Source organism: Schistocerca piceifrons, chromosome 3, assembly GCF_021461385.2.
Source record: "Schistocerca piceifrons isolate TAMUIC-IGC-003096 chromosome 3, iqSchPice1.1, whole genome shotgun sequence".
NCBI classification, from domain to species: Eukaryota; Metazoa; Arthropoda; class Insecta; order Orthoptera; family Acrididae; genus Schistocerca; species Schistocerca piceifrons.
In genome coordinates, this window is record NC_060140.1 from 159,486,819 (window position 1) to 159,513,243 (window position 26,425).

Genomic DNA, 26,425 nt, shown 5'->3' on the forward strand with positions numbered 1-26,425 from the left:
GGAACAGAGATTATGTTGAAAAATATGGTTTGGTAGTAGAAACGCGGGGAATAATATGGTGTATTCGAATCCTGCTTAAAGCCGTTATGTTTTCAGAAAAAGGATATGTTGGATTACTTATTGAACACCCCTCGTAGTAAAAGAATCCGTTGAGTATCCAAAACGTTTAACTATCGATAGTTGATTCTTTGGTTCGACGATCTTTTGCCCTATAATATGGTCATTTCGTAACCACTAGTTTCGTTTTGGACACATACGGTGCTTAGCTTTCTATTCCTTCGCCTGAATGCCAAATCGTCTGACATCACAGAACCGAAATATTATTTGAATTTTAGACCTAGGCTCTGTCAGAAAGGAAATGTACATGATAAATAAGCTACTGGACCACAGGCTGACCGATGAGGTATGGAAAAGAAAATAATGTACGTTTAAGTTGAAGGAACCGAGTCAAAGTATTTTGAAAAGTACTAATCCAGGGTCAGTGCAAGATAAGTGGAAATGCAGAGCCTAAAACCAAAGTTAAAGCCTACTAGCAAAGAGGTGAAGGGGGAACCTTACTGAACTATACTCAATGAAGTGGAAAGTTAATCCGGTAGTTGGATAAGTGGACTGTCTTACATTGCAGGGAAAATTGCTTTTATCGTGGGATGTCGCAATCGCTTTCAGTTCTTGATTGATGAACTAGGAAAGTGACGAATGATTTTTAAACTTTAAGGGAAGCGTGTAAGGGGAATGAAACAGATTGCTCAGAAGAACTCGAGGAGAAGTTTACATAAATCCAGGCACCAATTTCAAGGCAGGCCATTTTGCTACTGGCTATACAAAAGCATTTCCCAGATATTATGGACAGTATTGGAAAGGATGGTCAGACATTAAGGCAGAAGTTATGCGAAAATGTAAGGATAATGGCGGTGGTCCTTACAATCTTGGGGAATTAACGTGTTTGATTACGATCATATCCTATCTCTCAAAAAGGTTCAAGTATTTAGAAATTCAACAAAAGGTATCCGTCCTCAGACTTGACTGGACAAATCTGAACTTTGATCTTCTCACAACGAGGCTTTGTAGATATAAACCTGAATTTGTGTGTTGTTAGTTGGATGGTGAAACGCAATGCAGATGGGTGCCTGAGTTCATACTTGTGAAACATGTGAAGAACTTCGTCGTCTGTTTATGCCACCATACTGGTTTGAAGTAGAATAAAAAGAAGAAAAGCACAGTTGAATAATCATGAAAATCTTTACCAAATCTGGCTCTACAAATACTGCTCACATTTTGGGGTGTATGATATTGAGAAAACGGTTCTAAATGTTCAAATGTTCAAATGTGTATGAATTCACAAGGAACAAAACTGCTTAGGTCATCAGTCCATATACTTACACACTACTTAAACTAACATATGCTAAGAACAACACACACACACCCATGCCCGAGGGAGCGCTCGAACCCCGGAGGGAGGGGCCGCGTAGTCCATGACATGGCGCCTAAAACCGCACGGCCACTCCGCGCGGCAAAGCGCTTCTGCTACAATTCCTAAAGTACTGCTGAACTGATTCTCATTTGTGTATTAAATTTCCCTCATGTAGCTGCTTCACACCATTAAACTCGAAGAGATCCAAAGCTTGTTACAGGAGTTACGTTATGAGAGTTGACGTGACGGTGGTCATGGTCAGAATGGTATTCAGTTTATGTTCTTTAATCCGGGGTCATAGGGATACGGAATGTATGAGTGTGGAGAACCTGATGTGAGTGAGTGTCGACTTGGAAATATAGATGGAGTTACCAGAAAGAACAAACAGAGAACAGTGTGATGTATGCGGTATTTATAAAGTTATCAAACAGATTTTGAAGTGAGACTCACCTCGGAATTGTAAAATTCTTCCATTCCTCCAGCGACACGTTTACATGTTCTCTGCCAGGAACATGGCACCAGTGATCAGGCGTCTGCATTGCGAGAAAGAAAACATTTACACTCATCATATTGAAACATGGGCCGAAGCAATTGAAGACTATGTTGAGCCTCGTCTGAAATTTTCCTCTGGACCCGATGGAGTCCAGCACTTCCTCAAACGCTAGCGCAACTTTTGGGTTTCTTCTGTTCTTTGAAATTTCCTCGTTTTCCTGAAAGCAAACAGCACATCTATAGACTAACGATAATGTATTTGTAATTGTTTATTAGTTAAATATTGGTCAGCCTAATACTGTGTAAACATATCTTCTCATATATTACAAATGGCTTATGACACAGAAGTTTACCTCTCTCTCTTTTCCTAGCCGTAGAAAGGCGCAAGTTCGTAGCGATTGTTTTAAAAAGGAACCGTTATTCCAGTCCCAACAATGAAACTGACCTGTGTTACGAATACAAAAATAACTTTCCTCCTACGTTCCAATCTCATACTCGTTATAATAAATATGCTAAAACTAATCTTCATCATTTGTCTCGCAGATCGGCCAGTACTGTGCAAATTGTTACATAAAGTCACTTAAATCTAAGATCTATTTCAGTATCTGCAGTGCCATGTATTTTATTGCAGTTGAGAATGTTCCGATTCACTTTATTTTTCTGTTGGTTCAGGTGCAATGCTGACCTAATACGTATAATACGTAAATAAATTCGGAATCCATGTATGTATCAAGAATCGCAACTCATTCATCCGATTTAATCGTCTCCTCGTAGAAATTATCTTTTAGAGTTAGAACTCCAGACTTTTGAGTCAAGCTTTAATCTCCAAGTTCTTCACTTTCAGTGGCGGCCCTATTTGTGCTTCCACAGTATTCAACATGTCTGTATTCAAATAACGACACACAGAGACCAGTTCTCATCTTATCCTGAACAGCAGTTAAGCATTGACGACTCCACTAATTCCTAATGTTAAGGAACGCAAACAGGCACGCAATGATTTCGCTCATCGCTCATTATATTCTACATGTAACACACATAGCTAAATGTAGAAATTAATCCATAGATATTGTATCCCGGAACATGTATTTCCTGATATGCTTATCTATTAAATTCATTCTACGTAACAACTTCAACACTGTCGTCGCGTGATGTACTGTTCATAAAATGATTGTCAAGAAAGTGAAACATTCACAAGATATTGCAAGATGTCAATGTACAGGGTGTTTCATAAATGACCGGTATATTTGAAACGGCAATAAAAACTAAACGAGCAGCGATAGAAATACACCGTTTGTTGCAATATGCTTGGGACAACAGTACATTTTCAGGCAGACAAACTTTCGAAATTACAGTAGTTACAATTTTCAACAACAGATGGCGCTGCGGTCTGGGAAACTCTATAGTACGATATTTTCCACATATTCACCATGCGTAGCAATAATATGGCGTAGTCTCTGAATGAAATAACCCGAAACCTTTGACATGCAGATGAGATGTACTGCTTCAGCTGTTCAATTGTTTCTGGATTCTGGCGGTACACCTGGTCTTTCAAGTGTCCCCACAGAAAGAAGTCACAGGGGTGCATGTCTGGCGAATAGGGAGGTCAATCCACGCCGCTTCCTGTATGTTTCGAATAGCCCAAAGCAATCACACGATCATCGAAATATTCATTCAGGAAATTAAAAACGTCGGCAGTGCGATGTGGCCGGGCACCATCTTGCATAAACCACGAGGTGTTCGCAGTGTCGTCTAAGGCAGTTTGTACCGCCACAAATTCACGAAGAATGTCCAGATAGCGTGATGCAGTAATCGTTACGGATCTGAAAATTGGGCCACTGATTCCTTTGGAAGAAATGGCGGCCCAGACCAGTACTTTCTGAGGATGCAGGGACGATGAGACTGCAACATGGGGCTTTTCGGTTCCCCATATGCGCCAGTTCTGTTTATTGACGAAGCCGTCCAGGTAAAAATGAGCTTCGTCAGGAAACCAAATGCTGCCCACATGCATATCGCCGTCATCAATCCTGTGCACTATATCGTTAGCGAATGTCTCTCGTGCAGCAATGGTAGCGGCGCTGAGGGGTTGCCACGTTTGAATTTTGTATGGATAGAGGTGTAAACTCTGGCGCATGAGACGATACGTGGACGTAGGCGTCATTTGGACAGCAGCTGCAACACGGCGAACGGAAACCCGAGGCCGCTGTTGGATAACCTGATGCACTAGCTGCGCGTTGCCCTCTGTGGTTGCCGTATGCGGTCGCCCTACCATTCCAGCACGTTCATCCGTCACGTTCCCAGTCCAGATCCTTTATTGTATCGCTTTTCGGTCCTTTGATTACGTTAAACCTCCGTTGAAAACTTCGTCTTGTTGCAACAACACTGTGTTCGAGGCGGTGGAATTCCAACACCAGAAAAATCCTCTGTTCTAAGGAATAAACCATGTTGTCTACAGCACACTTGCACGTTGTGAACAGCACACGCTTACAGCAGAAAGACGACGTACAGAATGGCGCACCCACAGACTGCGTTGTCTTCTGTATCTTTCACATCACTTGCAGCGCCATCTGTTGTTGAAAATTGTAACTACCGTAATTTCGAAAGTTTGTCCGCCTAAAAATGTACTGTTGTCCCAAGCATATTGCAACAAACGGTGTATTTCTATCGCTGCTCGTTTAGTTTTTATTGCCGTTTCAAATATACCGGTCATTTTTGAAACACCCTGTAACACGCCATCTGCCCATATGTGACTTATTAGGGCTGCAATATTCATTGCCAATGAAACACCCACCACTACGAATTAGTATCATTAGTGCTGTTACCTGGCTGCTTAGGGGTCTGAATAGCGTCCGTCCAATCGTGGTACCCGTCTGAGGGTCAGTCGACGTGATATCAGATACCAGTTACAATAACTGGGGGCCAGCTTAGATGAGAAGTGGATTCAGTGGCCTTGAGAGACCATTACCCTACGGATCACTGCACGCCGCATCATAAGAGAATTTGGTTTTTGACAGCCAGGACGGAGTGTATGAACAACTGGCACTGTTCCTGCCCAGCTGACATTGTTAAAACGGGGCTTCCAGAAGCTAAATATTTACAGAAATCCGTAAACTCCCAAGTAGTTTCCCACATACCTCCTTCCTCTCTCCTAACACCCACCAATTCTAAAGTAAAAAGTGTTGTACACTGTAGCACCAAACAAACTGGTATGGGAATGCGTATACAAATACTTAGGTATGTAAACAGGCAGAATACGGCGCTGCGATCGGAAAATCATACGTATGTAAGATAAAAAGTATCTGGCGCAGTTTTTAGATCGCTTACTGTTGCTACAATGGCAGGTAATCAAGTTTCAATTGGGTTTGAATGTGGTGTTATAGTCGGTGCACGAGCGAAGGAATACAGCATTTCCGAGGTAGCGGTGAAGTGTAAGGAGAATAACTGGGATCAGGTTAAACATCAAATTTCCGACATCGCTGCAGCCGGAAAAAGATCCTGCCAGAACGGAACCAACGACGAGTGAAGGGAATCGTTCAACAAGGCATAAGTGGTACCCTTCCGCAAATTGCTGCAGATTTCAAAGCTGGGCCATCAAAAAGTGTCAGCGTGCGAACCATTCATCGAAATATCATTCATTTTGGCTTTCGGAACCAAAGGCTCAATTGCGTACCCTTCATGACTGCACGATACAATAGTTTACACCTCGCCTAGGCCCGTCAGCACCAACATTTGACTGATGATGAGTGATAACATGATGCCCAGTCCGACGAGTCTCGCTTCAAACTGTATCCAGATGTTGGACGTGTACGGGTTTGGAGGCAACCTCATCAATGCATGTACTCTGCATGTCAGTAGGAGACCGTTCAGGTTGCTGAAGATTGCGTAATGGTGTGGGACGTGTGAAACTGGAGTGATACGTCTAGATATACTACTGGCCATTAGAACTGCTGCACCACAAAGATGACGTGATACAGACGTGAAATTTAACCGACAGGAAGAAGATGCTGTGATATGCAAATTATTAGCTTTTCAGAGCATTCACTCAAGGTTGGCTCCAGTATCGACACCTACAACGTTCTGACATGAGGAAAGTTTCCAATCGATTTCTCATACACAAACAGCAGTTGACTGGCGTTGCCTGGTGAAACGTTGTTATGAGGAGAAATGCGTACCATTTCATTTCCGACTTTGATAAAGGTCGGATAGTAGCCTATCGCGATTGCGGCTTATTCGTATAGCGACAATGCTCGCGCTGGTCGAGATCCAATGACTGTTAGCAGAATATGGAATCGGTGGGTTCAGGAGGGTAATAGGGAACGCCGTGCTGGATCCCAGCGGCCTTGTATCATTAGCAGTCGAGATGACAAGCACCTTACCCGCATGGCTGTAACGGATCGTGCAGCCATGTCTCGATCCCTGAGGCAACAGATGGGGACGTTTGCAAGACAACAACCATTTGCACGAACAGTTCGACGACGTTTGCAGCAGCATGGACTATCAGCTCGGAGACCATGGCTGCGGTTACCCTTGACGCTGCATCACAGTCAGGAGCGCCTGCGATGGTGTACTCAACCTGAGTGCACGAATGGCAAAACGTCATGTTTTTCGGATGAAGCCAGATTCTGTTTACAACATCATGATGGTCGCATCCGTGTTTGGATCGCGGTGAACGCACATTGGAAGCGTGTATTCGTCATCGCCATACTTGCGTATCACCCGGCGTGATGGTATGGGGTGCCATTGGTTAAACGTCTCGGTCACCTCTTGTTCGCATTGACGGCACTTTGAACAGTGGACATTACATTTCAGATGTCTTACGACCCGAGGCTCTACCCTTCATTCGATCCATGCGGAACCCTACATTTCAGCAGGATAATACACGACCGCATGTTGCAGGTCCTGTACGGGCCTTTCTGGATACAGAAAATGTTCGACTGATGCCCTGGCCAGCACATTTTCCAGATCTCTTACCAATTGAAAACATCTGGTCAATGGTGGCCGAGCAACTGGCTCGTCACAATACGCCAGTCACTACTCTTGATGAACTGAGCTATTGTGTTGAAGCTGCATGGGCAGCTGTACCTGTACACGCCATCCAAGCTCTGTTTGACTCAATGCCCAGGCGTATCAAGGCCGTTATTATGGCCAGAGGTGGTTGATCTGGGTACTGATTTCTCAGGGTCTATGCACCCAAACTGCTTGAAAATATAATTACTTGTCAGTTCCAGTACAGTATATTTGTCCAATGAATACCCGTTTATTATCTGCATTTCTTCCTGGTGTAGCAGTCATAATGGCCAGTAGTGTACTACTCTGACAGGTTACACATATGTGCGCATCCTGTCTGATCACCTGCATCTTTTCGTATCCATTGTGCATTCCAACGGACTCGTGCAATTTCAGCAATACAGTGCAACACTCCACACGTCCATAATTGCTACAGACGAGCTGCTGGAGCACTATTATGACTTTAAACACTTACGCTGGGCACCAAACTTCCCAGACAGGAACATTATTGAGCATATGTGGGATGCCTTCCAACGTGCTGCTCGCAAAAGGTCTCTCCACCTCCTGGTACTGTTCCGGATTTATGGACAGTTCTGCAGGTTTCATGGTATCAGTTCCCCCCAGCACTACTTGAGACGTTTGTCGAGTTCATGCCACATCGTGCTGCTGCACTTCCTCGTGCTCGCGGAGGCCCTACACGATATTAGGCAGGTGTACCAGTTTCTATGGCTTTTCAGTATATAAGTGATGTTGTCAGTCTAATGACCCGTTGGTGATATAATGAAGCACCCATTTCTCAATTAAATAGTCTTTTCCGTGTGGATGGCCACTACAAGAAGTATGATTTGTTTCAGTATTTTAAATTTTTATGCATTTTATAGAATGTGGCAGTGGTATACCGAGAAGGAATTTAATGAAGCGGAACCTATTTATTGCTACATGCAGAAGCATTAATTCTAGTGATGTCCTATTGAGAATAAATATACACTAGACTAACTAACGTTCATGGACTTGGCTTAATAATCGCTTCTTCCTTGCGACAACCAGTTACAGATACATGACCATGGAATTACCCCGTGCATACGGCTGCAGTTGGTGATAACTTTAACTTGTGCACTGTCAACTGGAAGAAATATGCGTACCTCATCTGCATAGATTCATGTCTATCAGCTGCCTTGAACGACGTTTTCTAGAACCCATCAGTGCAAGAAATGTTCTAGATAGACTTACCAGTAACAAACAGAGCCGTCCTTTTTTAGAATACCGCTAAAGACAGCGGGATCAGTGTCGATGATGCTTACATAGAAAAAAAAAAATAAATACAAAAAGCAGAAAGCTGATGAAAATTTATTAGCAATCTGTTTTACATAAAAGCATCATAAATTTCAGATTTGCTAACCTCATAAAAATTGTGCTTAAACTAGAAACACGCTGTGTCGCGCAGTGGATAAGTGCGTTACATGCCACCTAATGAAAGACCGAGAAAAACCACATTGATTCACTGGTACGATTCGTACAATGTTTTGAAAACGGGGACTTCTATACTATTACTACAACAGATGTTGTAGGGATGCGGACAGAGAAAAGTTTATAGCACCTCATGCATCTGTAAAATGAGTAAGACACAAAATCTACGCCAGCCGGAGTGGCCGAGCGGTTCTAGGCGCTACAGTCTGGAACCGCGCGGCCGCTACGGTCGCAGGTTCGAATCCTGCCTCAGGCATGGATATGTGTGATGCCCTTAGGGTAATTAGGTTTAAGTAGTTCTACGTTCTAGGGGAATGATGACCTCTGAAGTTAAGTCCCATAGTGCTCAGAGCCATTTGAACCATTTGAACAAAATCTACAATAATTTTGACAGACAAGAAATCTTAAGAATTTCAGGTTGTATGTGAAGTTGGTAAATTGGGTTAAATCGTCCCTTTAATCTCACTTGGATCGATGAAACTAAATGTAGCTGACAAACCAAAAGTAAAGTATCAAAATATAGACTCACAAGTGAGCAACACCGATATCTTAACACGGCATTGAAAGACAACCAAAACAAATAAAGTGGACAAGGCACAACGCTCTAATGGAATTCTGGTTATATCTCAGACAGAGGACGCCATAGGACTAGCTTCTCTCCTAGTTCATAACTACCGAGAATCTCTTGCGCAGCTAACGGCTACACTGATGAGCACAACCGTTGTAAGACCTGCTTAATAGCTTGTTCGTCCGTCTTTGTAACGAAATATATCACTGATTCTGCGTATCAGGGATCTGATAGATCCTTCGTATTTTTGTGGAGGTATGTAACGTTAGATATCTACGCACAGGTCATATAAATCGCGTAAATAGTGAGCCCAGAGGTGTTCCATAGGATTTGCGTCGGGCTTATTTGGTCACCGAGACATCAAAATTTTTTCACTACAATACTTCTCAAACCACTGTAGCAGAGTTCAGGCTCAGAGACACGAACAATCATACTGCTTAAGATAACATCGCCGCCAGGGAAGACATCAACTGGTTCACAGCTGTCTGTGTGTCTTCGATTACAACCAGAGGTCCCATTTAAATGCAGCAGAATTTCTCACATAGCATACTACTGCTCTCACAAAGCCATTTTCGAGACACTCGTTCATAGACTCTGAGTAATAATGATCTGCTCTTTATCCAAGTCGCTTATCTCAATGAATTTCCCCATTTGCATCTCATACCTTCCCTAGGGTGACCGACCGTCCGTTTCTGGTGCGCTTGCATTCTTTTGTTACTGTGTCATGCGACCGAATCTATAGCAGGCAGCATCAAGCGTCGCGGTGTGCAGTGGCCATAATTTTTTCGCTGATCCGTGTTTTTATGGTTGAGAAAGGACATGACACTCCAGAAATATTATCCTGTAGTATGCCAGATACATACAATTATAGACCAATATCACTAACGTGCATGTGTTTCAGAATCGCAGAACGTACTCTAAGCCCAAAAAATATTATGCTAGTACAGAAGAAATAGTTTCTCTCAGGAAATCTGTACGGATTCAGAAAAATAAAACCACTCAACGTGAAACACAGGTTTATTCATACGCATCTAGCAATCAATTGACTCAGGTAAGCACGTATAGTATTACGTTCTCCGAATTTTGTGAAGTTTTCGACAACGTATCAAATCGTTGACTGTCGGACGGTGTGGCCTAGCGATTCTAGGCGCTTCAGTCTGGAACCGCGAGTCCGCTACGGTCGCAGGTTCGAATCCTGCCTCGGGCATCGATGTTTGTGAGGTCCTTAGGTTACTTAGGTCTAAGTAGTTCTAAGTTCTAGTGGACTGATGGCATCAGATGTTAAGTCCCATAGGGCACACAGCCATTTCAACCATTTGTTTTCAAATCGTATACTACTAAGAAACATTCGATCATACAGAGTATTTTCGCATGTTTGTGACTGGATGCAAGAATATTTTCTTAACAGAATACACTACACTTCACTTGACGGAGAATTTTCAATTAAAAGTATAGTTACGTATGGTGTACGAAAATGTAGCGTAGTAGGCCGATAGTTTTTTTAAGTATATGATTTATCATGCAGGAGCGTTATGACCCTAAAACTGAGAAAGTTACTCGTTAAAATGTCAACATTCAAATAAATTTTCGTCCACGAGTTCTGAATCGTAAACGTGTTACATAGGTATTTCATACTCATTATCGAGTGCTTATGGTGTTACACACATTGAGTACTCAGGTTAATACGTGTCAGCTACGTGAGATGAAATAGATTCTATTACAGTGTTAGTTACCTCAGCAACGACATATGGTAAGTATCCAACAGCGACTATTAATTTTATGTACGACTTAACAATGTTCAAATGTATGATCCAAAATTTTGGAGAACTGCAAATGACTGTATTTGTTCGTTTTTTTTATGTTTCATGAAGCTGTAGAGCAGTTAAGCTTAAGGCATCTTCATCCTTGTACGAAAAGCTGACTTTGCCGGACATAGATTTCACTGAACCGATGGCCGCGTCCAAGATGTAAATGCTGGAAGTTTCCCATTCATGCTGTGACTTACGTTAATAAAACAATGAAAAACAATGTCAAAAGGTTAAATTAAATTTCGTATGTTCAGTTCTGAGACAGCCTCGTTTTAACACTCGTGTATACTAATTTAATTAAAGTCTTACACTACGTGGAAGTAATGTGCACATATTGTTTTGAAATAAGACAGTTTGTGTCTTCTGAACAGAAGTTAAAAGGGTTTATGTGTTTAACCATTTTAGATGATCTGAGCCCAATATATTTGTCCAAAGACATGTTCAACGGCCACGGTTGGAAGTGATTCTTTTTTTCTGAATAAAAGTAAAAAGTCTACTACATTGCCAATGGAAAGTGCTGGTTAAACTCTGATTTCGAAAGATCATGAAGTATTGATATAAACATTAAAATTTGAAATATTAGAAAATATATGGACAACATAGAGTACGTCGCTGAAAAATGAATAGTTTTCGTATTCAGGAAGTGATTAAAGTGATCACGATGTACGAAGATAAGGAGCAGCATTTAATGTGTAGTGAGAATCTTCGAATGAAGTTGCGGAATTCCAGTGCGAAGATAACTGTCTGAAGCACAGATACTATTCGGTACCATTAGCTGGACTGCTGGAGCGGAAACTAACTTGTCTAAATAGCAGCATTACCAACATTCGGTTCTGCATACGTATTAAATGTATAAGCAGCCAAAATTATACAGACTGTACATCTCGGTGTACTTGGCAAAAAAATTTTAAAGAAATGTCGTTCTATTATATTGCTGCCGGAGGTGCTGCCGAAACAATCAATGTAAACAGTCGCTGCATTGACAAGAACATGTAATTCGTCTTATGTGAAGAATGAATTAAGTACAACAAGACTTTTTTTCAACATTACCATAAGATAAGTCATGGCAGTAATGAAGAGATAACACCACATAAAATGTTAAATGTAAGTTCCGCCAGTTCTGCAAAACACCGTTTTTTTCAAGTTTCAAAGCATGTTTCAGTACCTCTGTGCCATCATTAGTGAGTTTCTGTTTTATTTAACCTGGTATGTGAAAATTTTTAATTAATAACTACAGAATCACGGGAATAGTTCAAACAACAATTTGTTTCTCTTAGTTAATACTTTCAGACTCGGTTTGCATGATTTTTCAGGACCAGTTGTGTATTATTTATTACAATCAGCTTGTCATCTGTCACGAAACGATGCTGATGAGAAATTTTATTGGGAATGAACCTATCATTTTACGCTTTGAAAGCAATTTAATTTGTCGCCATATTTCACCCCTATATTCGTTTTTACTTATGTTTTTGAGTGGGAAGCCCATTTTTCTCAACATCCTGATGCAGTGTTGTGGAGCACACGTAAATATAACACATATTTTCACAAACATGGGCGTAAAAGCACTTTACATGGTGCTCCTTTAGTATGTAAAATGATGAGTTTTTGAAGAGCGTAGTTTGACAGTTATGGCCTGTTTACCATCTGCTATTGCCTTCTGTATGTGGGAGTTTTCCTCAATGGTCAGTTGGCCCCTTCGGCTGTGGCTGGGCTTTGGTATTCTTAAGTCTCTTTCTGCTGTAGTTGGGTGGTGATTGTGAGTTATTAGGTGGTCAGCAAATGTCCTATTCGAGCTGTTGGTTTTTTTAGCTCTGAGATGTTCTGAATATTTGGTTTTCAAGTTTGTGCATGTCTGTCTCATGAATACTGACTGGAGAATGTTGCATGTGAGTTCATATGTTAATTGCGTTCTGATCTTTAACCAAGTTGTGTACTCTGTCCTGTATCCTATTTGGAGTCCCTGTTTCGTTAATATGTTACCCATTCTGTGAACAACTTTGTTGTTGTAGGTGAGTATGTGCCATTTCGTTTTGTCTGTATGTTGTTGCTGTGTTGCGTCTTGTGTGGGGTCATTGTTCGTGTTTTCTGTTCACAGAATAGGCAACATGTTAAAGAAATTCTTTTATCTGCAAACACGGTAAACACAAGGAGTTGCAAATGCAACTGACAACTAAAATGTGTTTCTCTTAGCACAAAATCAACGAAATACAACGTAATGCACTGTTAATTATTTACGATCAACATTTTCCTCATTTTCCAATACAACAACGAAGTAAAGCTGAAATAATTTTCCTTTTGTAAAACACTGCGGTAATCGAAATGAAACCCAAATTACTTGGTTTCTTCTTACGCCAATGCTATAACAAATGTTCAAAATGGCCACGATCCGATTCCAGTCTACGGCGTATCCAGTCTCATCGCCCTCTTTCACAAATATTGACATTGATCTTGAATATACTGACAACATCGAAAATCCTCTAGGTACGTTCGTCCTCATTATTTACTTACTGAGTGTAAATAAATTCCATCATATGGCCCAAAAGGAAAAATTCATTGGATTTAAATAAAGATTGCGTGCTGGCCTTTAATGTGGACCAAAACGTCCCACCCGTCATCCTGGAAAAAGTCTATTCAAAAGTCGCTCTACTCTGTGATCATCGTGTTGGAATCACAGATAATGGAATACCTTCTGATAAAGTTGGTAGCAATGTATTCTCTTGGAAAATTCGGTAAATATTACCAATCCATTGTGCATGTAAAGCAAAAGGCCCAATAATATAATAATTGATTATACCACTCCATACATTTATGGTAAATCAGTTGTGAAAATGTGTTGCTACTGCTTGACGCTGATTGTGTGCACTCCACGTGTGCATGTTATGCAAACCAGTTATTTCAGCGAGAGTGAAAGACGCTTCATCTGTTATGAGTATTTAGTTTACAAAATCATCCATCGCACTTTGCAACAAAAGCTGTTGGAAAAATCTCATAGCGAGTGGAAACTTTGCTCTTCCATCGGTTTTACGCATTGAAGGTGGTAAGGCAGCAGACAGTCTTCTTTAAAAGTGCTATGAGCGGCGGTGTGCGATGAACTCACTGCGGCGGTTGTTGCTTCTAGTATTCTGAGTAAGCCGGCCGGAGTGGCCGAGCGGGTCTATGCGCTACAGTCTGGAACCGCGAGACCGCTACGGTCGCAGGTTCGAATCCTGCCTAGGGCATGGATGTGTGTGATGTCCTTAGGTTAGTTAGGTTTAAGTTGTTCTAAGTTCTGGGGGACTGATGACCACAGTAGTTAAGTCCCATAGTGCTCAGAGCCATTTGAACCATTTTTTTATTCAGAGTAGGACTCCGTGGATGTGGTCCAGAATTCATTCCTCAGCTTTCAAAGTGCGTTCTTCGTGTTATGGGCCTCAGTCTTCAGCGCGGGATGGTAAAGATCCAGTATTTCTGAATATATGTAAATAAAATATACTGAAGGGCCAAAGAAACTGGTACACCTGCCTAAGGAGACAAGCAGAAGTGCCGCAACACAAAGTAGCATGGACTCCGCTAATGTCTGAAAGGAACTGACACCATGAATCCAGCAGGGCTGTCCATAAATCGTAAGAGTACGAAGGGGTTCTGATCTCTTCAGAACAGCACATTCCAAGGAATCCAAGATATACTCAGCAATGTTCATATCTACAGGAGTTTGACGGCTAGCGAAAGTGTTTAAAGTCATAATAGTGTTCCCGCAAGTACTCTGTAGCAATTCTGGACATGTTTGATGTTGCATTGTCCTGCTGAAAGTCCATCGGAATACACAGTGGACATGAACCGATGCAGATGATCAGATGGGAGGCTTACGTATGCGTCACCTGTCAGAGTAGTATCCATACGCATCAAGGGGGCCATGTCACACCAATTTCACATGCCCCACACCATTGCGGAGCCTCACAAGCCTGAACAGTCCCCTGCTGACATGCAGGTTCCATGGATTCATGAGGCTATCTTCAAACCATTACAGGTTCATCCGCACGATGCAGTTTGTAAAAGACTCGTCCGACCGGGCAACTTGTTTGCACTCATCGTCAGCCAAATGCAGGGGCTGACGAGCCCAGGCGAGGTGTAAACCTTTGTGTCGTGCAGTCATCACGGGTACACAATTGACCCTTTGGCTCCGAAAGCCCGTATCAGTGATGATTTGTTGAATGGTTCGCACGCTGACACTTGTTGATGGCCCAGCACTGAAATCTGCAGCAGTTTGCGGAAGGGTAGAACTTCTTTCATGTTGAACGATTCTCTTCAACCATCGTTGGTTCCGTTCTTGTAGGATCTTTTTCCGGCTGCAGCGATGTCGGAGATATGATGTTTTACTGGATTCCGTATACTCGCGGTACACTCGAGAAGTGGTGGTAGAAGAAAATCCCTACATCATCGCTATCTTGGAGATGCTGTGTCCCATCGCTCGTGCGTCGACTATAACACCATGTTCAACCTCACTTAAATATTGATAACCTGCCATTGTAACAGCAGTAACCGATATAACAACTGCGCCATATTTTCGTTATCCTATATAGTCGTTGACGACCGTAGAACAGTATTCTGCCTGTTTACATATCTCTGTATTTGAATACGCTTGCCTTTACCACTGTCTTTGGAGCATCAGTGTACGTACTCGTAAGTTGTTTCTCGTGGTGATTTATTTAATAATGAATTGAAAGCATATCGGAATAGAAAATACATTTCGCATACTGAATAAAAATTAAAATGCTATTGTGCCTCTTTAGAATGGAATTACAAAGTAATCAGGAAGAACCAGAGAACTTTGATGAGACGTACCTTTGGTGAACAGAAATAACGGTCGATCGTGTAGGAAGTCTTCGTTATGGGAAGTATTCTCCATAAAATCGTACAGCTGCCCTCGCAATACCTTCTGTCTCTCTATAAATGAAATGAATGTCGCATAGTTCATCTATAGTAAAAGTCCTTTGCGTCCTAACTTTTATTTGAGTTGCAGCATCGCCTGCACAGGTCACTCGGTGACTGTCGACGATCGGCGTATTACTATGACTGAACCTCTCAGGCTGTATTTGCGGAAGTGTTTGCTACTCAAGCTTACGATCTCAGTACACGAAGCGGTAAGTAACAAGCCCTGGTTGCTTAGATAAGAGCAACTGTGTTGGCTGAGTGGGGCGGATTACGTACCTTGTAGTGTCTTGACGGTGTTTAATGGGTTTTTCCAGTCCACTGACTACAATGTTTACACAAAGCTCGTCTAATCCGTGAGCACAGTCCGGCCTCTACTTGTCAAACACATCGTCCCGAAATGAGGTATATTTGTACTGGAAGAACGTTACGAGATGGACAATCGTGTCACTGCACGTTTAAATCAATTACTTTCGTTGTACCAAGAAAACATTTTGGCACCTTATACCATTTGCACCACTTATACAGAGTGAGTCACCTAACGTTACCGCTGGATATATTTCGTAAACCACATCAAATACTGACGAACCGATTCCACAGACCGAACGTGAGGAGAGGGGCTAGTGTAATTGTTTAATACAAACCATACAAAAATGCACGGAAGTATGTTTCTTAACACAAACCTACGTTTTTGTAAATGGAGCCACGTTAGTTTTGTTAGCACATCTGAACATATTAATAAATACGTAATCAGTGCCGTTTGTTGCATTGTAAAATGTTAATTACATTTGGAGATATTGCAATCTAAAGTTGACGCTTGAAACCTCCGACGTTCAGTTGCGTGTTGTAACAAACACGGGCCACGGCCGGCGAGCAGCATCTGCAGGGACATGTTTACGATGACGACTGTGTTTACGAGTGTGGCTGTAGTGCACTGTTGTGGTTTGGTCTAGCTGTCGCAGTGTCCGCATGTAGCGCATGCTGCTATTGTTATTCTGCATTCGTCTCCGCACGCAGACCAACTGTAGTACACCGTGTTACCAGACGCCTGTGATACTGTAGTGGATACTCATCTATGGCGAGTGTCGACGAAATGCAGCTGAAGCCTGCAGGCTGATTGCAGAACTGTACCCGGACAGAGAGTATCCAACGTGCCGCACGCACATTGCAAAACATCTACCGCCAACTGTATGCAACAGGTATGGTCGTAGCACGCAAACGGGTCCGTAACAGGCCCGTCACAGGGCAAGCGGGTGCAGTTGCTGTGTTAGCAGCTGTTCAAATGGTTCAAATGGCTCTGAGCACTATGCGACTTAACTTCTGAGGTCATCAGTCGCCTAGAACTTAGAACTAATTAAACCTAACTAACCTAAGGACATCACACACATCCATGCCTGAGGCAGGATTCGAACCTGCGACCGTAGCGGTCGCTCGGCTCCAGACTGTAGCGCCTAGACCCGCACGGCCACTCCCGACGGCGTTAGCTGCTGTTGCCATGAACCCACACATGAGTACACGGGACATTGCGAGAGCCGGTGGACTGAGTCAAAATAGTGTCATACGCATACTGCATCGTCACCGCTTTCACCCGTTTCATGTGTCGCTACATCAGCAATTACATGGTGATGATTTTAATCATCGAGTGCAATTCTGTCAGTGGGCATTAACAGAGAATGCGTTGCAGTTCTACCTGTTTACCGATGAAGCGGGATTCACAAACCAGGGGGCAATGAATCTACGGAACATGCGTTACTGGTCCGTGGACAATCCTCGCTGGCTCAGACAGGTAGAGCGACAGCGACCGTGGACTGTAAATGTATGGTGCCGAATCATTGGTGACCACCTCATTGGTCCTCACTTCATTGCAGGGGCCCAAACAGCTGCAACATACATCGCGTTTCTACAGAATGATCCGCCAACGTTGCTCGAAAATGTCCCACTGGAAACGCGTCGACGTATGTGGTATCAGCATGATGGTGCACCTGCACATTCCGCAATTAACACTAGGCTGACCCTTGACAGGATGTTCGACGGGCGTTGCACAGGACGTGGAGGACGCATAAATTGGTCAGCCCGTTCTCCTGATCTTACACCTCTGGACTTCTTTCTGTGGGGTACGTTAAAGGAGAATGAGTACCGTGATGTGCCTACAACCCCAGAGGATATGAAACAACGTATTGTGGTAGCCTGCGGCGACATTACACCAGATGTACTGCGGCGTGTACGACATTCATTACGCCAGAGATTGCATTTGTGTGCAGCAAATGATGGCCACCACATTGAACATCTATTGGCCTGACATGTCGGGACACACTCTATTCTACTCCGTAATTGAAAACGGAAACCACGTGTGTGCGTGTACCTCGCCCCTCATGGGATTACGGTAAGTTGCTTTGAAGTTACTTTCCTATGGCCATTTATGTAACGAGCTAAGAGAACGAGTGGCAAGGCTACAAGTTGCATTTTGCAGCAAGGCATAATACATACAATCAGCATTTTCAGAACTGTAAATGATCCTTTGCTCATATCCAAACTTAATTTCTATTGTCCAGCGAGGTAATTAGGTACCGATGCGCGTGCTACAGGATCGACATTTCATTAGTTTATCCGTACGATTAATATATTGACGACACTACACTGTCGGTTATTTACAAGTGGTCAGAATTACTGATGTAACTGGACTTTCTCATTGTTCAATTCTTTCTAGTTTGGAGGGTTAGAACACCATACGGTCCACACGAGGGCAACTGTGCTGAGTTGTTACCGATTGCGTCACACTAACGATAAATTTCACTGAAGCTTCTACGAATTACTTCAGTTCCCGTGTCATTTATGAAATTCCTATTCAAACATCCATCTTCCTATGGACTATTGTGTTCAGATTCTAAACTGGACGTAGTTTCAACCACAAACTGTAAGCAGTATTCTGTCTTCACCTCGGACTGCGTCAAGATCATTGGACACATGCTTCACTGCTTGCCGGGTAAGAAGTGGTATGGACGCTCCGAGACAGCTGCTGCCTATCACATTATGATTGACATGAATATTGTACACCTTGTAGAGGGTGAGTATTAATAAATACGACAGGCTGCACGGACGGATTCTAACTGGAAATGGAGGGTGAAAGGTTCTGCTAAGATGTGTCTGGAAGTGGACAAGTGTGTGCAACGACAAAATATTCTAAGGGAACACAGCAGGTATCTGTATCGCATTCACGTTATAACAGATTTTCAGAGTGGCCTCTATGGGACTGCTGGTGATACAGATAGTAGCGGTTGTAATGCAAGATATATGTAATCGTACTTCGGTTTACACTATGTTGCTGGACCGCTTGCCTGGATTTTGTACAAGAGTTCGTGTCAATATCCTGTAGATCCCGATCCTTCAAATCAGGTGTACGCGTAGTCAACCACGTGCCTGCAGGTACGTCTGTCAGAAAGGACTCCTGATCATACACACATTCAGAAACGGCTTAAAATGTTGTGTGATGTGTTTCATGTCTACGAGGGTACTTGCTCTGATGTATCCATACTGCCTGTAGACAGTTTCCATCGGCTTGGCCGTACATAAGCACCATGTGGGGTTGTTCCCGAAATGAATACTGACCATTCGGTTACTTCCAGTACGCTGTGTCACTCACATAGCCTGTAACGTAGAAGGAACATACAACATGTCAGCACATAGTCAGTGAACTGTCATTCGTCTACCTTATCAACGATGCATTTACGGATACGTGTGCAAAGTACCCTCTTTCCACCATTTCGGTCCCTGCAGTTTGTCGGTTTTATTAATGTCCACTTTGAACATCAGGATATATGTGGAAAAGCGTCAGTTTTTCAGATGGAGCCATCCACGCTCATAACACGTTATACATAAGGTTTGATCGATTACACAATTTGTGACTAGACCGTAAAATTACTCGAAGTGACAGCGAAAATAGATATCACTTGTGCATTCGTTTACGCATCCTTCTGTTTCTACAGTGCAAAGTATTTCCTACTCTTGAATAACTGTGTAATACGTGGTCAAATTTATGTACTGCTGACAAAGGAGTTGTCTGCAGTAAAATGTCTTCGTTAAACGATTGTAAGAAATTGCGGAGTGACTTTGACAGATGCTCCACTTTGTTGTACTAATGGCAGCGCTCTTTAAGGGAGGATAAATATAACGCAATGCCTATGACAAACAGAAAGAACAGTATAGTTTAGTGGTGAACATTTTTAGGTCCTCTCATTGTATGAATAAATTGGAGTAGTGTCTTGTTCTGCAACACAATTATTGTCTCCTCTCACCAGGTATCGAAAGGAGCCAGTGCATTGAGCCGTGATCACTCCCAACTATGCGTTTTCTTGAACTTCGCTGTCTATCTGTGTTTGGTTTCCCGCCCTTGTCGCAGTTACGTCATGATTCTTCTTCCTTCTACGTATGTCGGCAGCGATTTGTATCGATATTTACACCGTGTACTATTTTTGGTTTGTGCATATAGTTTTCGGCTAGGGGGTCTGCAGTGAGTCGGTCGGTTGCTGTGGACCAGGGAAGTTATCTGGGCGCGGTGCAGTCGGCTGGGTCCGCTGGCAGTCCCTCCACAGTGTTGGAGCGTATGTGGAGCTGTCTGATCGCTACGAGCTTCGTGTTTCACCGACCCAGGACGTCAAAGTCGAGTAGGGGTTTCAACTGCCCATTCCACGTCTATTCATATTATGGGGTTCGCATCGGAGGTTCGCTGTTGGGCAGGTTTTCCTGTGAGCAACAAATTTAGCCGCCATGCTGCGCAATTAACTATACTGGTTGACTACAATTCAAGTGCTCCAACGGAATTTTCTGCCTTGTGGCCGTTAGTGTTCCGGTTACCTGCCCTGGCCGCTAACGTAATTTAAGGCAGCGTCCTTTCCTCACCTGTTGTCGTTGTCCAACATATTGCGTGGTTTTGACGGCTTAATACATATTTCATTGTGAATAACCACGTTCGTAACTTTTTGTGTTTGAGTTCTCATGTACCGATTGGTGGCAAGCAAGTCGTTTTGTCGGTCGCTCCGTGGCTGTTCCCTGGTTGGGTTCCGATGGAGTGTAGTTGATCAAATGTAGTTCGAGTCACCTCCTGTCCCACCTAAGTGAACGATGGCAGATCGACCTCCCTGGATGCTTCTGAGCTCCGCTTTCTTTATTGTCCTTCTCACCGGTGTTTAATTATCTGTTTATAATCTATCATAGCCAATGATTTAAGATATTCTTGGTATTACTGGATTTTAGGTTTTTTTGAATTTTGGAAAATCAATTCTGGGCCTTCAGACACTTAAATACTAATTAAAAAAACATTGCGGCTCTCCCTTTCAAAGGTTATGGTAATTTATTTTAAAATCTTGAATATTTTACTGTGGGCCATCAGCCGTTGGTATTGCATTTTGTTCTATTTGAAATCTAACTGCATATTTTTACCACATGAGATTTATCTTGTTGCTTTAAGGTTTCTTGTTTAGAGGATATACCGTTTTGGCTTAAACGTGTTAATAAATTACAAATTTGCAATTTTGGGTGAACCTGACCGACACCTTATTTGGCCCTTTCCACAATCCTAATCACCTGTTCTGCTCAGCGGGTTTAGCTGGCGTTTCATTCACGAACAGGAAAATCAATAATAAGGCAAAGAGTGGATGATTTAGATTCGTACTAAAGTTTACAGATGCATCTGTAAAGGAAATTGCATCCTTGGAGCTGATGAAACCACTCCTAGAATATTGTTCTCTCGTCTGGAGTCCTTACGAAGTAGCCACAGCAACAGATACTGAAATAAGTCGAAGGCACCCTCCTATGATCGGTACAGGTAGGTAACGTCTGTATTAAACAAAAGAAAACCTCGAATACGCTAGTGAGGATCCATGGAACAAAAACGATGTTGTTCCCACAGAAACCCTGACAGATTTACAGAAAATTAAATTCATTATGACAATGCTACAATCATTATGTCACCTACGTATATCTCTTGAGAGAAACATGCAAGGGATTAGGTCACTTACAGAGGTATTACACAGTTACTATTCCCTCGCGCAGTACGGTCAGAACAAGAAATAAAACTGACAATAACTGTACTATATACCCACCACCACGCCCTATACATTGACGAGTGTATTATTTACGTCGACAAGTAGATATAGTAGTAGCTGTATCAATTTTGCACCCTGTATACCCTCAGACCACCAACAAATCAGAAATATGTCCGTCCCACTACTTATACTACTACTATCTGTTACTTACAGATGTGCTCATTTATCACTAGTTTTGTTATGATCATCGATACTGAGTAAGTAAGTTATTGTACATGGAACAACTTCAGCTTCCCTAGGTGCCTGCCTGTTGAGGTAAGCATACCTCGTGCTGTGTGTGTGCCCTGGGGGGGATTCAGCAGCAGCGCTCATTTATTCAACGTGCCGCTGAAGCAGCTGAAAATTACATAATATGCACATATGCAAGAAATTTAATAACCTTCTAACATCGGGTACGTTTACTCATGTAGAAAAACGTCTTCCATTCCAAACTTCATCCTCTGAGGGGTTGATTTTATTTTCTTTGCTTTCTAATGTAGCGTATGTCCTTCCTGATATTTCAAGCTCTCCACATGCCAGTTTTCATCGAAATCCATTCACCGATTTACTCGTGAAAACATAACATAGAATGGTATTTTCCAATTTAGTCATGTTCCTATAGAACTATGGGTTAAAGACGATGGGAACTGTATAAGCATTGTGTGCATTACGGTCAATCATATTGCGTAGAACATTTCTACCTATAAAAGAAGTTTGACGAACATGATACAAGTTCAAATGTCAAAGATAAAATAGCATTTTCAAAACGTTCATTTTTACCCACGGTTCAATATTTTTCTAATCAATAATTGTAGAATACACTTTCAATGTTCTTCCTCTAGGTTCAAGATATCTCGGCACCAAAATTCGTAGAAACCGGTTCAGCAGTTTAGTCGAGCAATCGTAACAGACAGAGTGGTTTTTGCTTTATAATTATCATATGGATACTGATTATATGTAACAGTTCATCACAGGAAAATTTCCGTGTAGCTCCAAATTTAAAAACCACAAGTGTATGTAAGTTAAGGAAATTTGTGGCTGTCCATCTTACTACATGGATGAGGGACTTCAGTTGACGATATATAAGAGCAGAAGTACCACCACAGCTGTCTCTTAAGAATTTCTTTATTCAATTGCACGAGTAGTGACACACTACTGTTGAAAGATAGGCCTTGTTTGCTAGTACCAAGGATCCCACAGTAAATGCGCCAATGAAATTAAATACTCCTTTGACGGTGGTGGGGCCTGAGGATGGCGGTGATGTTCCGTGCGATAGAATAAAGAAATTCTAAAGATACAGCTGTGGTGGTACTTTTTCTCGTATAAATTAGGAAAATACACTTCATTTCAGATATTAATATCTGTTCCTACCTCCAGCTCCTGCTGCCCGACGCTGAGAGAACCACTCACAATTGTCGAAGAGGAAGACATACCAGAAACGTAAGACTGCGGCACGGCTGGTACTGTTAGCTAGTGGTGTAGGTAACTAACATGAGGACACTTTATCTCTTCACACAACTACAACGTTGCAAGAAATGGGATAGATAGTCACCAGTTTTCTATGTTCTTGAAAGGCAGAAGATATATTTTTTTTTATGTTACGCTTGTGACTAGATGATAAGTTACGCGTACTGAAGGATAATTACGATGATAGCAACTGTATGTTGTTGAGTACTGTAGATAGCGAGTGACAACATAAAAAGATTTTTTTACAATATTGCTTTTATTTTCCAGAGGACACCACAGAGGAAATTTGGTACAGTCTCTTAAAAAACCTGTTCCAATTCATTTAATGTTTAAACAAAGCACTCTGAACCAAATTCACAGTGAAATCAAACAAAGAATTGTTTCAAGAATCACGATCATTAAGTCTGCAGATGTAAGAAATCTATTACAATTATTGACCCATTTTTGTAACAAAAAATTAATAAAGCATTTCACTCGTATATCTAAAATAACAGCACGTCAGAAATCCAGTAAATCCAGTGCATTCTTCATATTTACCGCATATCTCACAATTTCTTTCACCATGAACTCGTATATGTTTTCGTTCATCAGTTCTTCAAACATCTCCCTCGGAGTCAAGGAAGAAAGTTGTTCCTTCAATTTCTCTCTGTTTGTGCTGATATCATGCTCACTAGTTTGAGATAGCTTTGTATAAACTGGAGGTGTCTCATTCCAATTGTTTTTCTCATCAGTAAGAAGTTTCTTCTTCGATTTACTTCTGGAAACTTAGGATGTACTTGGTAGTGAAGTTTTATATACAGTTTCTTCGTTATTCTCTTATGCAACCTAATGTAATTTAATAGCCCCCGCCCCACGTCTGAGACTTCCACGGTTCCAGTAACATCGTCTGGACCTTCTTCTTCGTCGGTCATATAGTCTCTACTTCAGGAGGACATACGGTGATATCAATATGGTCCAGATCATCTAACACCGCATTATAGAATGGGTCACTGTTTATTATTTCTTCTATTTCTTCGTTAGTGAGGTATCTATCTCGTCTGAAGGCCATTATAATCTATATAAAAGTAAACAAAATAAAATGTAATAACATGAAGTGAAATGAAAGAATAATACATTACCACAATCTACAGAAAAAGAAATGTGTAAATACCTCTGTCCATATGGAACTGTATTTTTTACTAATGGGTAACATACCCATGAATAAACTGACATAATACGCTGTAAATTTCAAAGGAAATTCATATCCTGTAATATATATAAAAGAGGGGTTGTTACTTACCTCAGCAACAAAATCTGGTAAAATTGCCACGTTCTAAAAAGAAAATATATCAGCAGTAGCAGAGTTTTATATTCGAACATGCAGCAATACAAATAACTGAAATGGTAACACCAAATCCCAGTGTCCTATTTCGAGTACACCAAATTTTATAACAATGGAAAACAATGAATATAACTCCAATTTAGCTAACAATGCAAGTAGTTTAAAATACACATTATTAACTATAAATAATCACAAAAAGATCTTTATCACATTTTTCAAATATTACTAAATTGTCGATAAAGTAAATACCTGTAATAACGAAAAGTGTGCCTTAGTATTCAATAATAAAATAATGGTAGGATTTATTGCTTTTAATTTCCTATAAACATACATTTGTTATAAAAAGCATCAACAAATGACGTAGAACAGTAATAGTTGCAAATTAATAATTTATTGTGTATTTATAAATAAATATGTGCTCTGTCCTCATAATAGGACACTGGTACTTAATAGGTTAATCAATTCCACCTGACGGCGGCTATCTCGACCACATCACTCGTTGTTGCTCACAGGAAAACCTCTGTAACAGCAAAGCTGGAACTAACAACGTAATGCTCAAAACCACTTAACCTTCACGTCCTGGGTCGGCGAGCGAAGATGCTCGTACCGATCGCACAGCTCCAGACAGACACTGTGCAGAAATCGCCAGCGGCTCAGTCGACTACGTCGTAAGGAATTGTCCTCGGACCAACCGACCGACCAACAATTCACCAAAATTCAGGCCCGGCGTAAGTGTTGCGTAGCGGCTACGGTTGGGCGGGCGATGTCCACGCAGGTATCACTGCTACTACGAGCCGACGACTGGCTGGCCCGGTCTGCGCTCCAGACGCGATGCAACTGATTGCCAGGGCCAAACTCACGACCCGAACTGCCGCCGTACTCTCCTCCTCGCACGTTCCGACCGACTGGCAGATACGAATTCGCCACCCGAACTCACTAGCGACAGACAACGATCGGTAAGTAATAGCAGTCCTGCAAAGATACAACGAGAGGGGATATATCGATACGTGCTGCTGGCACCGTTGACAGTAGTAATTTAAATTATCGTAGTAAGATGGAAGTACGTTATAAACAGGTTGTAAATACCTGATGGTGGGAACACGAGACACGCACTGCTCAATGTTGGTTAATGACAGTTCAAAAAAAAAACTGAAGTCAGAGTAAAATACAGGGTGATTCAAAAAGAATACCACAACTTTAAAAATGTGTATTTAATGAAAGAAACATAATATAATCTTCTGTTATACATCATTACAAAGAGTATTTAAAAAGGTTTTTTTCACTCAAAAACAAGTTGAGAGAAGTTCAATATGGCCCCTTCCAGACACTTGAGCAATGTCAACCCGATACTCCAACTCGTTCCACACTCTCTGTAGCATATCAGGCGTAACAGTTTGGATAGCTGCTGTTATTTCTCGTTTCAAATCATCAATGAAGGCTGGGAGAGGTGGCCGAAACACCATATCCTTAACATACCCCTATAAGAAAAAATCGCAGGGGGTAAGATCAGGGCTTCTTGGAGGCTTTCATCACTCGCTCTCGGCCGTCCAGAACTTTTCCCTTTGCACAAACACCCATTCTCTGTAAACTGTTTGTACCAACGTTTAATACACCACCTATCAGGAGGTTTAACACCATACTTCGTTCGAAATGCACGCTGAAGAACTGTCGTCGATTCACTTCTGCCGTACTCAATGACACAAAAAGCTTTCTGTTGAGCGGTCGCCATCTTAGCATCAACTGACGCTGACGCCTAGTCAACAGCGCCTCAAGCGAACAAATGTACAACTAAATGAAACTTTATAGCTCCCTTAATTCGCCTACAGATAGTGCTTAGCTCTGCCTTTTGTCATTGCAGAGTTTTAAATTCCTAAAGTTGTGGTATTCTTTTTGAATCAC

The 26,425-nt window shown here is 41.9% G+C and overlaps 1 protein-coding gene across 2 annotated transcripts in view; it reads right to left on the reverse strand.

The window, feature by feature from the left end:
* The window catches only part of LOC124789786 (solute carrier family 22 member 7-like), a 133,305-nt gene extending 110,099 nt beyond the window's left edge, over window positions 1-23,206 (reverse strand). For both annotated transcript variants that reach the window (XM_047257254.1, XM_047257253.1), the window contains exons 1-2: window positions 23,110-23,206; window positions 1,862-2,121 (exon numbers count right to left, since the gene is read on the reverse strand). In XM_047257254.1, coding sequence (XP_047113210.1) covers window positions 1,862-2,121; window positions 23,110-23,169 — 320 coding nt within the window. In that variant the 5' untranslated portion in view covers window positions 23,170-23,206. The remainder of the gene's footprint in view (window positions 1-1,861; window positions 2,122-23,109) is intronic.
* Window positions 23,207-26,425: the final 3,219 nt, after the last annotated feature.